This window comes from Ochotona princeps, chromosome 15 (genome assembly GCF_030435755.1).
Source record: "Ochotona princeps isolate mOchPri1 chromosome 15, mOchPri1.hap1, whole genome shotgun sequence".
In the NCBI taxonomy this organism is placed as follows: domain Eukaryota; kingdom Metazoa; phylum Chordata; class Mammalia; order Lagomorpha; family Ochotonidae; genus Ochotona; species Ochotona princeps.
Window position 1 is genome coordinate 12126879 of NC_080846.1, and position 15441 is coordinate 12142319.

Genomic DNA, 15441 nt, shown 5'->3' on the forward strand with positions numbered 1-15441 from the left:
CACGCACTACAGAGATGGGATGCTAACCTGCAAGTAAGTTTGTAAACTCTTGGCCAATTATTACAGAACAGTATGAGTCCAACCATTTCCCCCTATTTTCTCATTACCTTAGCATGCAAGCGACTGCTGTGGGGACTAAGTGTGACCATGAAGGCAGAGATGTCTGCGATTGTCAGGTCACTCTGGAGCTTCCACCAACATCCAATAAATGCCTGTCAGCTATAGCAGTGGGCCAGACCCCATGCTAGCACTGGGGGCAGGGGAGGACAGACTTGGGAGTCCACCGACTAGTGAGGGACCGAGACCAGCGCCACCACCATGCCACCCTCTGCTCTGGCTCTGGGCTGAGACTGCAGGGGAGGTCCCGGCACAAAATAGCATGGGTGTGGTCTCCAGTGGCGGCCAAGGAGGCAGGAAGAGGCTGATGGGCCCTGTAACCTTTTGGGATGAATGGAGCATCATGGTTGTGGCAGACAGGTGCTCTCCTGAGTCCCATCACCCATTGCAGGAGACGTGAGGACCCATTCTGCCTGCGGAGGGTGTTGGGACTCAGTCGGACAGATGCAAAGAGGAGGTGGAGAGAGGTGAAGAAATATTCCAAGATCTGTTCTCAACAGTGGTCTCAGAGCAAGGAAACTCCTGGTACCCTAACGGGGGGAGAAGGGGAACACTCCAGCCACCCCATCCCCAAGTAAGAATAACCCCAGAGAGGAAGTAAGTGCCCTCTTTTTGCTTAAAAAACATGATGTTATCTCTGAGGCCAAAGTCAGTATGTCTTCATTATCTCTTATAAATGTGTGTGTGTGAGAGAGAGAGAGAGAGAGCTACAAGGGTACCTCAAAAAAGCTGATGGAAATGAAATTAAAGGAGTTTATTTTGGTGTAAAACAATGCTGAAACTATATTTACAAGTCTTCAGAAAGAACATGATAAACGCATACTATGAAAAGCCATGCCTGGATTTTAACAGCAATTTTTTTTGGTACCAACATAAAACTTTCATTCTATTTTCCCACAAACCTTTTTGAAATTCCTACAATGGGATGACCTCAGTGTTTAAGCTGGGTGGGGAGGGATGACAGGGTCAGCAGTGAAAGCACCCACAAGCCTAGTGGGGCCAAAAAATTGAAGGTGAGACGTTAGAATCCATGTGAGAAGCTGTGCTTAGGGATGACAAAAGCTGGGACCTGACTACGCAAGTGTTGATCAGCAGCTGAGTGGAGGACAAGTTAATTGGAAGAGGGCAGGTCAGAGGTCTTTGCGGTCCAGGTACTGGAAGACTCCTGCAGCGGATACGAAAGCACCATTAGTTGCATAAACCTGCAAGCAGCAAGGTGCAGTTCAGCCTCCTGCCACCAGGGGGCACTATGAGCAGCTCTTCAACAGGTGACTACCATCCTTGGTATAATCTTCATCTTCAATCCTGATTTTAACGAAGCAGAACCCAATATGACTCCGTATCCACTCGTGTCCTTTCGCGAATTTTCTAACTCTTTTGCTCCTATTCTCTCAGACCCTTCATCTAAGAGCTCTTAGAGCAGATTCACCCAGTGTCAGCGGCAATTATCCAAGTATTTGCCTCTTCCAAATATTCCAGGCTAAATTCTTTGAACAAAATAGACATTCTCATTTTCTATCTGGCCAGTCCTGCCAATACGTCAGGGTTCAGCCCCACATGTCACTTACATCTCTTTCCCAATCTCAGGTCAAATAACTGCTCAGCAACCCTGTCCTTAGCTTTATGGTTTCGTCGTTGTCTGTCACGTTCAGGGCTGCTGAAATATACTATATACTAACAAGTGCTAACATTTCTTTATCCAGTCACTGAACCGACTCCAGCACCATTTTTAAAGCAGTAACTTCCTAGTGAAGATGTGTTGCAGTACGCATCTCTGAAATAAAAGGAGAACTCCAAAACTGTTAAATATATCTTGATAATAGGATGCTGGACTTTCTACAACTGTCTATACCTACAATGTCAGGATATATAGCAGAATGTTGGACTTGTGACTGAAGCTGAAGGACTATACCACCGTAACAAAAGAGGGGGACCGTGGGAGGGGAGAGGGGATGAGGGGAGGAATCCCTGTGCCTGTGGAAGAGTATCAGGAAATATTACAATCAAAGAAATAACGTCCTGTGATGGCTGTAGCGGTATGATGGCTTAGAGGCCAGTCATGACACCTCTAGGCCACAGGCCCTCAAGTCCAGCTCTGCCTGTGGTCCAGCTTCCTGCTAACGCGCACCCTGGGAAGACACAGGCTATAACCCAAGCACTTGGGTCCCTGTTCCCCCATGGGAGACTCAGATGGGGCTCCCAGCTTTGGTCTGCTGCAGCCCTGGCCATTTGGGGGGAATGAATCAATCAATGGAAGCATGGTCTTTGTCTCTCTCTCTCTGCCTTTTTTTTTTTTTAAAAAAGATCTATTTATTTTCATTGGAAAGTCAGATATACAGAGAGGAGAAGAGACAGAGAGGAAGATCTTCCATCTGCTGATTCACTCCCCAAGTGACTGCAATGTCTGGAGCTGAGCTGATCCAAAGCCAGGAGCCTGGAGCTTCTTCTGGGTTTCCCACGTAGGTGCAGGGTTCCCAGGCTTCAGGCCGTCCTCGACTGCATTCCCAGGCCACAAGCAGGGAGCTGGATGGGAAGCAGGGCTGCCGGGATTAGAACCAGCACCCATATGGGATCCTGGCATAGTCAAGGCGAGTACTTTTATCTGATTTCGTTTTATGACACAGTTTCATAGGCTCTAGTATTCTCCCATCCCCTCCCCAGGCCCTCCCCCCACGGTGGATTCCTCCACCTTGTTGCAGTATACACTTCAAATCCAGTCATGGTTCTTTCATTGCAAGCATGTACCATGTATAGAGTCCAGCATCTTACTGTCCAAATAAATTCAATAGTTTCCTTGGGAGACCATCCCTGGTCTGAAAGTAGAGCTGGCAGGATATCCCGTCCAATGAAAAGCCGTGACATAACATCAACAACAATTTACAACATTATGGAGTTAATTGACACGCTATTGAGTGAGCAATATGTTAGAAAATGCAAGTTCTTAACCACATCCTGTGACTACTTCATTGACATTTCAATTTTAATTTATACACAACCGGCTGCCATACACCTTAAAATGGTTATAGGGTACTATTCAGCTGTCGTGTGTCTATTTTCATTTTTATACTTAGCTGTTTATAGTATTGAAGCATAATTTTTACTGAACTTCGTGAATTTTAGGATAGTCCAATCTGGCTTATAACTCTAACTAGGCATATGTCAACAGTTGAGGCGCAGAACAGTTTTCGGAGGGGTGTGCACAGAAATCTTCAATACCTTAGTGAGGAGGAACTAATTTTTGTGTCCTATGTGTGAGTCAAGGTGAGTACTTTAGCCACTAAGCCACCACGCCAGGCCCTCCCTCTGCCTTTTCAACAGCTTAAAAAAAAAAAAAAAAAACACTTTTTAAAAAAATAATTTTGCTGACATTCTAATGTATAACATCATACACATTTGTGAATTTTCTGTTCCCTTGAGTTATCTATTCCTGTGCCAGCCCTCCCGCCCCTATGGTGGCTCTTACTGATGCTTTGATGTCCAGGAAGCTGGGCCCACTCCCTCACCTGGCACTGTGTGACTGCCAACTGCAGGAAGGCTCCAAGACAAACAAGTGTCATCATTGTCCCTGAAGGATACACCTGCTTAGGTGACCCCTCCAACTCAAGCCTTCTTTGCGCCGGGAGCCAGGGCACCGGGGTGACAGATTCATTCAGCAGCCTCAAACACAGCAGGACGCCCAGACTCTCCTGTCTGCTCCTGCAGGCTCCACTTCCACCGGAGTGCAAGGTTATCCCAAGCCTCACTGCACTCTAACGGACATCCAGTGTCTGCCTCAACGTGTGCTCTACAAGGCAACGGGCTCCTGGATTCATTCTGAGGCTCTCTAGCTGCCCCATTAGAGCTACTTCTTATTCTGGGCTCCAAACATGGAGTGCCTGGGACAGACCCTCCGATCTCTCCCGTCTGCGGGAGGTGCCAGTGGCACTCTGGCACCACTGTCACACATCCACCCACACACAGCCAGCCTGCGCCGTAAGCCCCGCCCTCCCGACGCCACACCCGCCCATGCCATGTCCGCACCTGCAGCTGCTTTCATGTCCGACGTACCTGGTAGCCCCCAGCCCCTGCTCCTCCTCGTGCCTTCTCAGCAGATGGTGACTCCATCCTCCCAGCCACTCGCTTATCCCAGAGTGCTCCCCCTGCTTCTACTCCGTCCACTCCTTCCGCCCGGCAGCCAGCGGCCTCCAAGGCCAATATCACTCTGTCCATGCCAAGGCTCGGCTTGGTTCGTCTGCCAGCTGTTCAGTTGGTCGCCCTGCTTACACACACACTCCACACCAACTGGGAGCCGCCCACCTGAGTGACAGTCACTGCTCTGCAGGGGATCTGGCCTGGCCAAGCCCCCTCCCAGCAACCCTCTGATGTCCCCTAATAACTATCTTTTGCCATCCTTTCCCCCCCCACCACCAATATTTACTTATTTATTTGAAGCAGAACAGGGGACAGAGATTTTAATCTGCCGATTCATTCCCTAAATGGTCAATCCAGGACAAAACTCAGCAACCTGAAGCCCCCTCTGGGTCTCCAAACAGGTGGAAAGGGCCCAAACACTTGGGCCATCTTCCACTGCTTTCCTAGGTGCGTTAGCTGGGTTGGAAGTAGAGCAGCCAGAACTGGAGTCTACATACAGCATGGGATGCTGGTGACGCAGGCAACAGCTTAGCCTGACACCCACAACCCTCTGTTGGCAATCACTGCCACCCTGAATTGTCTGATCTCCAAATATGACACACACACTCTTGTATGGTACACTTCACTCGCCCCCTTATCCTTAGAATGTTCTGGATACTCACATGGCTGTTTCTCCTGCAGGTTAAATACCTTCAATGAGTAATCCCCTAATCATCTGTTTAACATCACAATGGTCACCTTCCCAACTAGCTCTTTTTCTCCCTGGGCTGATGTGCTCCTGAAAGCCTACTTGTGCCTTTACCGGGTCTGTGCCCTTAGTGACCGCAGAGCCCATAATGTCAGGGACTAGTCTCTCTTTAGGCCTTCCTGAAACAATGACTGGCCTAAGAGAGACACTTGGGAATTAACTCCTGGCTCAATGACTGGCTGAACTCTGTGCACACTCTTAGAATCAGAATTCATTTGATCCCATTGACTGAAGATGTTCAACAGAAAAGTCAAATCCCGCGCAAGGCCCCAGGCGTTCTCCCGGACAGAAGGCCCTAAAACGGAGTCCCCTGCAGCTGTCCTTCAAGTCTCTTGGCAAAAAAGTCAACAGCTATTTCACTCCCACACCACACCAAGACTCCCTGTGCACAATGGGTCCCAGGAGCTCAACTATTAAGAGTGGAAAGAGCATTCCAAATCCCTGCATTCTAAGGATCCGAGGTTGGGTTTTTGTTTGTTTGTGGTTTGAATATTTAGAAAATGAGCAAAAGACACACTTAAAAAGAAGTGGCAGAAGCCCGACATGGTAGCCTAGTGGCTAAAGTCCTCGCCTTGCACACGCCAGGATCCCATATGGGCGCCAGTTCTAATCCTGGCAGCCGCACTTCCCATCCTGCTCCCTGCTTGTGGCCTGGGAAAGCAGCCACACAAAAGCTCTTGGCCTGTCTCTTCCTTCTCTCACTTCCTCACAGGTTGCCTAACACGTCTATCGTGAACACCATCCCTCAGCTGCAAACCATGCAGCCGACGCTCAGTGGGTCACAGTAAAAACTCAACCTGTGAATCTCCAGCTGGTGACTGGAGAGCAGAAATTGGCAGCCCCCCCACGCCTAAGGGGGACATATCACCGGCTTGTACGGCCCACATTTGGCAGGTGCATCAGTAAACACAACACACATGCTGTTCCTGGGAATGAGTTCCTCACAAAACTTTCTCACTCCTGAAATTCTTCCCAACCTCAGGCCTGGGTACATGGATACAACACTGCTGTCCTTAGCTCCCACACAGAAGCCAGTCTAGATTCTCCGCCTCTTTAAACTGTTGCCTGTTCTAAAACCCAGAAAGGCGGCTCTCTGTCACATTAACTCAACCCCTTCTTCAGTTTCTTCTCCAAAGCCAGTCCAGATCAACCACGGTCAGCCACACACTGGCAGTTAGTTAGGCTGGTCACAGCACGTGCCTGCATTTCTGAGTTCTTTGTAGCTTCCTGAGACTCAGTTCTGGGTGCATACAAGAATATCCTCAGCAGGCTAAGAAAATCTCTTACCATTACACAATTCCATTCACCAGAAACTCTACCAAACTCACATCTCCAGTCCGTTTTCAATGGCAATCTTGCAAAGGAACAGAATGTATTGTTCCATTGCGGGCAACTGCAAATGGGAGCTTTACCCATCTCTTGCTGTTTTCTCAAAACCTCTTCATGTGAAGTTTTGAATGAGTCTTACACTCTAGCTTCTTGCAGTACCTGACATAGACAATCATCATTAGCCTTGAGACAGAGGAAAGTAGGTGGCAAGCATTACTAATGTCTGAGCCTCACAAGGTGCTAAATTTAAATCACGTCTGGTTGAAGGAAAGTGGTGAGACTTGTCATAATACGGAAAACACTATTCATTTACAGTGAAATCTGATGGAGTTTTAGGGAGGTGTTTTAACTGGCTTTTTGAGTTAATTTCCTACAGGACTGCTTGCTATGAAAAGAGTCAATGTAAAGAAGGAAAAACCAGGGTGGGTACATGTCAGGGCTCAACCGACAGTAGATAAATCTGGAATACTTTGAGCAACAACCCAGTGATAGTATTGGTTTAAAACCAACAAAATAAACAGCTGAAAGGTCATTCCAATAGAGATGAATAATTGAATAAGTAAATACAGGGGGAAGAGATGAATATTCCTTCGAGAAGAATTCCACATCGCCACGGAGGGAGTGAGGGAGAAGAGGAACCTGCCACTGGAACACCACAGGAGTGACAGGGTGACAACGCGGAGCAGAATGCCACGAGATCTCAGATCGGATTGATTTTGCTCAGCCACACTTAGTTACCCTGGTCAGCCCAGAGTCCTACATTCCCCAAAGAAAAAATTCGAGAGAAAACAACTAATGGAATTGAACTAAGCGGTACAGTTAAGCATACTGTGACAACTGCTTAATTTCTCAGCTTTGACAAACGTCCGACTTCTGCAGGAGACGCCAGTGCAGAGCAAATAGGAACTCTCTGTACAGCCTTTCCCCTCTTCTAGAAATCTGAAATTAATTCAAAACTATTGTCTAAAAGTCAATCTCAAGGGACAAACTGCTGAAGTTCCACCGAAAAGCAGTTATGAACTTGGGGATAAGCAGACAGGACTGGGTATATCATGAAAACTACCAAGTTAAGTCTATAAGTCTGACTTTATTTTACACAAATTTAATGCCTCTAAGGCTGTCACATGGATCTAACAGATTAGAATGCATTTCTTGTTGTGAACACCTCTGGCTTTCTGAAAGGTTTATTGGGGGGCAGCAATGTAGTATAGCAAGTTAAGCTTCTGCTTGTAATATGGCACCCCCTATGGTAGTGGAGTGCCTAGTTCTGTTGTTTCCAATCCAGCTCTCTGCTGATGTACCTGGGAAGGCAGTGGGTGAAGATCAGTCCACATGTGTTGGTCTTGCAACTCATGTCTGGATGGAGTTTCCGACTCATGGCTTCAGCCTAGTCCAGACCTGGGTGTTGGGGCCATTTGGAGAACAAACCAGCACATGAAATATCTCTTTGGCTCTGTTTCTGACACTCTGTCTCCCAAATGAATAAACCTTTTAAAAAACTATTTTCAAACATAACTGAAAATTCAGGTAAAGAAGGCTAAAAATGTTTTAATCGTTGAAATACACTGGTAAACACAGTAATTTACATTGCCGTATTAAGCAGATACACATATCATTATCAAATTAATGACTTTTCAAATATCCCACTAGTCCTCAATCACAGGTTCTTGAAAATACAGAATTCACATGAGAAGTTGACATAATCACACCAAAGTGGAATGGGAGACTCAACGAGCTCTCAAGTATTTGTGGTCACACAAGCCTCGACTACAGGAAACAGATATTGAATCAACAGGTGCACACTGCATGCAAATTTAACAAGTTTTCCTTTTAAATATCTCAATGTAAAACACTATTCATAATAAAGGAAAATCTTGGGTATTTAAATAAGATTTGAAAACCAAACAGTAAAAAAAATGGGGGGGGAGACAGAGTTTGTGTGCATATGTTTGTGTGTAGTAAGAATAAATTCATCCATTTTATAGCTAAAAAGCAACAGGAAGTAGAAATGAGAGCGAATATATTACTTTAGGGAATTCAGTTAGATCAGCTTATTCTTTTAGATTATAAACAGAACAAGGATTTTGTTATGTAAAAAACTATCAAAAAAGTATCAGTGAAAAGGCATGAGCTCTGTTGACTGTGCTGAGTGGCCAGGGGGACATGGTGTGGGTGGAGCCGGTGGTCTGGTGGGACAAGGCCACCTCCCAGTCTGTGACCTTGGCATGTCAGGTGGACCTCGAGTGTTCTAGGAACGAGTGTGTTGTCTCACCACCCCCTTCCACTACCACCTGCACCTGTGAGTCTAACCATGCACCTAGGAGTTGGAGGAGCAGGGGAGCCGAGGACAGTGTTGGCAATTTCCACAGAAACAGCTGTGCACGTTACAACATCAGTGGAGCCAAATTCCTTCCAGACGGATGGGCAACCTGTGGAGACAACAAACGCAGAAGAGGAAAACAGCCAATTGGGAAAGGTAGAACTCAGATTTAAAAAACAAAAAACAAACAAACAAAAAAAACAACCTTAGGCCTGCCAAGTATTTACGGACTTTAAGGAAATCACATATGCATGGCCCACCCAGATCCACTGATTTCAGACTCAACATGAGGTCAAGTGTGATGCTGGGCCCCGGTGACATTTATAGCAAGAATCCAAGTGGGACGGTTAAGAAGCCTTAGAGACCTGTTGGTTAAAACACAACATGATAAACATGGTAAAACCTACCAGCAGGCACGCCAGCATCACCCAAATTAAACACACACACTTCTTAGCCTCAGTTCCAGGCTCCCCCAACCTGGTCAGGACCCGCAGGCTGTCCACCCTCTAGCATTTGCGGCCAGGTACTGGGAAGCCCTCATGCATCCCAAAGGGCCCTACCTCCACCCTAGTCACTTACAGAGGAAACTACACTTCTGTATGATCATTTTAATCATCTCCAGGGATTCCAAAATCATTTCTCAGTTGTTGTCAAAAAGTAACCAAATCCACATTGAACTTTGGGGGCCGACACTGCGGTACGCGGGGGAGAAGATGCTGGCCTGTGACACGGACCTCCCAGTCCCGGCTTCTCCACATCTGACCCAGCTCCCTGTTAAAGCACTTGAGAAAAGTACTGGAGGAGAGCCCCAGTGCTTGGGCCCCTGTACCCACGTGGAAGACCCGGAGGAAGCTCCTGGCTTCAGCCTGGCCCAGCCCCAGCCATCATAGCCATCTAGGGATAAAAATCTCGCCCTCTCTGTTAACACACATATACATACACTCCAAACTTTGGTCACTAAATGGATCTAGTTCATGGAGGTTTTTTTTAAGATTTATTTATTTTTACTCAAAAGACAGATTTACAGAGAGAGAAGGAAGGTAGAGATCTCTTCCATTTGCTGATTTACTCCCCCAGATGTCTGCAACAGCTGGAACTGGGCTGATCCAAAGCCAAGGTCTCCCACATAAGCCCAAGGGCGTGAGCCATCTCCCACTGCTTTGCCAACTGCCTTTAGCAAGGAGCAGAAGTGGAACAGCAGCCAGGACTGAAACCAGTGCCCACATGGAACACGGGAGCCGTGAGTGGAGGTTTAACCTCCTATGCCATGGCGCCATGTCCAGTCCTAGGAGATTTTAAGGTCAGAACAAGGTTGCCTGCGAATTTGGACTCCAAGCTCAAGGGGGAATGAGCATGTTGTCTAACTCCTCTGCAGGAAAACTGCGATTGTGAGAAGCAGGATTTCCGTGTTTCCTCCCTGCCTCCCTGCACAGGGATGCCTGCCACCACGGCTGGAGTTGTGGGACGAGGACACCTCCTCCCTGAATACTAACTCGCCTCTGCTTACTGACACGAGTGCTAATCTAATACTCTCTCCTGGCCTGTCACATACAACACAAGGCCCTCGCAGTCCTTGTCACTGAAGAAGGGTGAGAGGGCAAAGACGCAGGGAGACACTTTATATTGTAACCAAAATGAAATGTCTGGAAAGTGGCTGGAAATGTGTTAAAACACACTCAGTCCCACAAGAGGAAATGCCTCCCTCTAATCTTCAAGTTCAAGATCTTAGAAACACTTAACAGTAACAGTTGTCAGCCATCCTTCAGAACAAATACACAGAATCACGTTAGAAAAACATACGGTACCTCTTGGTTACTGAGTCGTGTGAGGTTCTTCTAATCTTAAAAAAAAAATGAAGAAAGGTTAACTGTTCAAATTATAAGTAGCAAATTCTAGTTTTCCACAAAACTGCAAACAACGACCTACATGCACATTTGCTAGGGAAATGGCAATGGGCCCACATAACTATAGTCTCTTAAATACTGCAAGAGCCAGCCTTGTATGCAAACTACATGTATCAATAACAGGTGTATAGAACTACCCATCAATCCAGCAGGCAGTCCATTGGCATTCTTTACGGCAAGCCTCACTTACACCCTGACTGAGGCCCCACTCTGAGATGCTGCTGCCTGTTATTGGCGCAAAGACTTCACTGCCAAGGCTGAGGAAAAGGAACTTCGCTTTGTTTAATTCTACAATAGGCAGTGAGGTTTCCATCCCTCATCAGGTGAAGCCAGTCACCTTTAGATCACAGGAATTCACCTTTACATTCTGCAAAAACTCCGGGACGTGTCCTAAATGCTAGCTCATCACTGGAGTTTAGAAATTGTAAGCACCTATGGGTGCATAACCACAAATAAAAGCTAAATCCTGCTCTGGAATGACTCTTCACTTGTGGGTGGCATCTTCAACACACGATCCTAAGAACAGGTAGTTCTTACGTCTCTTTGTGTCTCAGCCACACGTAGGCTGAGTCAAACGAGCAGAAATAAAAATGTTCTATTTTTCCACAAAACATGAAGATACTGAGAATAAATACCATTTGGCTTACTTTTGCGCACAGCCTTTGTTTGATTGGACCCCATACTGACAGCTTCAGATGGTAGGCCAACATAGACGCCTCCGTAGTTTCTTTAAGAAGAGAAATCAGACCGAATGACATGGTTCCATATATTTAGCATGCAAAAGAAGCAAGGAGTACTTCAAGCAATTATGTAAATTGTTAAAAATCACTCATGATTTTTCAAAAGTAGAATTTTACAATATTACTGTCCTTGGAAATATATATTTTTTTCTGTTAAAAAGAAGCTAGTGAAAATGTACAAAGTCACACTGACCTAGCAGGATTTTGAGAGATTTTTACTGGCAATGAGAAAGAGTTATAATTCAGTATAACACTAAATTATCATTAGAGTGACAAACCACAATTAATCCAGCAGCACATATTATCAATTCAGAGTGGTCAACGTGGTATTAGGTGTTATGGACACACAGAAACGTTTCACGTACAGGAAAAATATATACAAAATTTGTAATCCGGAGTTTGTTTTTTTTCATAATGTGCATCTTCCAGGAACTTTTTGAAGACCCCACTTATGCAGGGATTCCAAAACATTCTGCACCAAAATTGATGATGTTGTAACTTCATTCTCCACCAAGTTTTTAAAAAATAATTTAATTTATTTTAAAAGTAGAGGGCCTGGCATGATGGCTCAACCAACTAACTGCCCATTCTCAAGTGCCAGCATCCCATGAGTGCCAGTTTGTGTCCCGGCTGTTCTGCTTCCCATCCCGCTGCCTGTTTATGGCCTGGGAAAGCAGCAGAGAATGACTAGAGCCCTTGGGATCCTGGGCCCACATGAAAGACCGAGAAGAAGCTCCTGGCTTCTGGCTTCAGATTGGCTCAGCTCTGGCCACTGCAGCCATTTGGAGAGTGAACCAGTGGATGGAAGATCTTGCTCTCCTTCTCTCAGTAAATCTGCCTTTCCACTAAAAATACATAGATTCTTAAGAAAGGGTGAGGAGGAGGGGTCAGCACGGTAGCCTACTGGCTCAAGTCCTCACCTTGCATGTGCCGAGATCCCACCTTGGTGCCAGTTCTAATCCCAGTGGTCCCACTTTCCATCCAGCTCCCTGCTTGTGGCCTGGGAAAGCAGTATAGGACGGCCCAAGGCCTTGAGACCTTGCACCTGTATGGGAGACCTGGAAGAGGTTCCTGGCTCCTAGCTTCAGATTAGTGCAGCTTTGGCTGTGGCAGCTGCTTGTGGGGGTGAATCAACAAACACAGGATCTTCCTCTCTGTCTCTCCTCCTCTTTGCATATCTGACTTTCCAATAAAATAAAATAAATCTTCAAAAAAAAGGTGGGGGTCTGGGGGTGGGCGGCATGATGGCTCAATTGGCTAATCCTCCAACTAGAAGTGCCACTTCCCATCCAGCTCCCTGCTTGTGGTCTCAGAAAGCAGTAGAGGATGGCCCAAAGCCTTCAGAACCTGTACCTGTGTGGGAAACCTAGAAAAAACCCTGGTTCCTGATTTCAGATTGGCTCCGCTCCAGCAGCTGCAGCCTCTTGGGAAGTGAACCAGCAAGTGGAAGAGCTTTCTCTTGGTCCCTGTCTCTCTATAAATATGTGTTTCTAACAAAAATACATAAATCTTTATCGTCCCAATCTTAATATATATGTACTGCCGAAACGAGCACCATAAATCTTTCAAAGAAAAGAAAGTAGAAAGGTGACAGACACACAGAGAGAGAGAAAGAGAGAAAATATGAATCTTCTATCTGCTGGTTCACTCTCCAAACGGCTGCAACAGCCAGGTCTGGGCAAGGCCAAAACCCCAGGAGCCCAGAACTCCATCCGGGTCTTCTACATGAGCTCAGGGGTCCAAGTGCTGGGCCACCTTCTGCTGCTTTCCCAGGCACATTAGCAGGGTGGGTGATGGATGCAGAGAAGCTGGAACTCAAAACAGTTCTCCAATATGGGATACCGACACTGCAAGTGGCAGCTTACCCGCAATGCAACATTGTTGGCCTACAAACTTTTTCCAGAGCACCACAGAAAGTGAGGGAGTGAGAGTGCTCAGCAGTCACAGCAGTCTCCTCTCAAAGGAGGAGCAGAGCAGAGAGGACGGAGAGTGAAAGGGAAGCCAGGCAGCTACAACGAGCACCCCAAAATCCACGCTAGAGAGAGGAGCTCAGCTGGCTGCACAGGATAAAACCCAGCCTTGCTGGGAAGAGGCCAAGACGAAGAATTCCAGGCCAGTTCTCTTCCAGATCACATGCTCCCACCTGCGTTCCCCATGCCAAAGCTCTCCTGGGGTAGTGTGCACGATTGGTCACATGTTACCATCTGTGGGGTCTATAAGGTACGGACAGATTTACTCATACAGAAAGCCACTGCAACACCAAACATACCTCCTCTTGTCGTCTTCTGTTATCGACTCCTCTGCCCTGAAAAGTTACAAACATTTGCCATGAGCCACTTGGTGACACAGAGACTTCATTTTCAATTATGAAACAAAAGGGACTTTTGAGTTTCCATCTAGAACGTATTTCTGTAAACACGGTATTCTGGCTCCACCTCAATCATCTATATGCAAATAAATAAGTAAATAAACTAAAGCTTGGTAATTTTCTACTTACCAAAATGTACCAATCAGCCAAACAATTGCCAAAACACAATGAGGAACCGAGGGCAGCTGGGGTTGTAGAGAACACGTACGTAAGTCAGGTGTCGGGAAGCCCCCTTGGCGGTGCCACCTGTTCCCTGTGACGGCAGGTTGTGGGCACCCCATCCCCTGTGCCTCATTTGTAAAGCAAGAGGTCAACCAGATGTTCTCCAAGACCCTTTCCAGTCATAACCATGGTTGCAGTGTTTCTGCCAGTCCAGTGGTGCAAACGGAGGTACTGAAAGGTCTACCTAGTGCAGAAAGAACTGAAGCCATTTTGATTTCCTTCTATCTAAAAGTATGCACCATTTTATACATGATCAACTACAGAGAAAGGGAGAAAATGTTTAATTCAGAAAGGTGTCCTGCAAGTATTAGTTAACTAGCCATGTTACCTGTTTGAGAGGAAGAACACAACTCAACAACATGCAAACACATCTCATCGAACTCGGAGCGCAATTTCAAGGGGCATCGGTCAGGAGGATGGCAGCCTGAAACATCTTCACTGCATTCTGTGATTCTAGAAATTGTCAAACCACAAGTTCACTCCCATAAAAACTGCAAATATTTTAGACCGTGGGTGTGTGTGAGGTTTGGCTTCATGGCATTAGCCAGTGCATCCCAAGTCTATAAAAAAGGAAAGCACAGACTTGGCCGTGATCTTGCTGGAACTGTTGGCTATGAAATCCAGCTAACACTTCGCCAAAGCCACCAGGAGACCTCATTTATGCACATGGAACACAGAACCTCAATTTGCCACATAGTCATCAGCTTGGCCGACCTCCTCCTAATGTTCAATTGTTGTTTAATTCCAAGGTGTCAAAGTTGGTCTGTAAGAAAATTGGTGTTACGCTTATTAACATGGATGACAACCTGCTACAGACTACTTTAAATTAAAATGGATTTCTGACCCTTTAATACAATTAATGGGAAAATGTTGAAGACAAATTCATTCAAGATTATTAGAACTGTTGACTTTGTTCTGTGTAACTAATATTATCATTAAATGGCTTTCAGAGTTACAACTGGTAGACCAGAACACACTCATTGTCTCATGTTTCCTGCCACAGCAATTCTCTTCACATCTGATTACAAATCAGCACAGCTCAACTCTTTCCCTCTTTGCCTAACTCTGCCTATTGATATCCTCAAGGTCTTAAAATGTTTTCTTCACTTCCCCAAATATAAAGAAAACAGTAAATTATTTTTCATCTATTATCGTTTATGAAATCTTTAGTATCCTAAAACGCAAGCTGTATCTCCTATTATAAAATTATTCACCAACATCACACACCTAACTGGCAGAAAATGGTCATGTAGCTGCTCTATTTATTGGATGTGCAATTGTGTTTGAGATAGAGTACAAAATATCTAAAAATTCTAACTTGCTAAATGTCCATTAAATAAGTGGTGATGCCTGCCTTTCCATGCACATTCCCATGCATAAGACTACTGCCCCATTCATTTCTGCCACAAACAACTCCTTTTCAGAAGAAATCTGTTGTTCACTTATTTACTTACTTACTTAAAAGGCAGTGTGAGCTAGAGAAAAAGAGAATCTATCTATCTTCCACATACTGGTTCCCCCTCAAATGACCACAAGAGTCAGGGCTGGTCCAAGTCAAGCTA

At 45.8% G+C, this 15441-nt stretch overlaps 1 protein-coding gene across 2 annotated transcripts in view; it reads right to left on the reverse strand.

The window, feature by feature from the left end:
- Window positions 1-7853: 7853 nt before the first annotated feature.
- The window catches only part of C15H12orf75 (chromosome 15 C12orf75 homolog), a 41716-nt gene continuing 34128 nt past the window's right edge, over window positions 7854-15441 (reverse strand). Inside the window, exons 3-6 of one of the 2 annotated variants that reach the window (XM_058673578.1) lie at window positions 13559-13594; window positions 11197-11276; window positions 10451-10480; window positions 7854-8754 (exon numbers count right to left, since the gene is read on the reverse strand). In XM_058673578.1, the coding sequence (XP_058529561.1) occupies window positions 10458-10480; window positions 11197-11276; window positions 13559-13594 (139 nt within the window). In that variant the 3' untranslated portion in view covers window positions 7854-8754; window positions 10451-10457. Of the gene's footprint in view, window positions 8755-10450; window positions 10486-11196; window positions 11277-13558; window positions 13595-15441 lie in introns of both variants that reach the window. The other variant, XM_058673579.1, reaches the window with a different exon arrangement.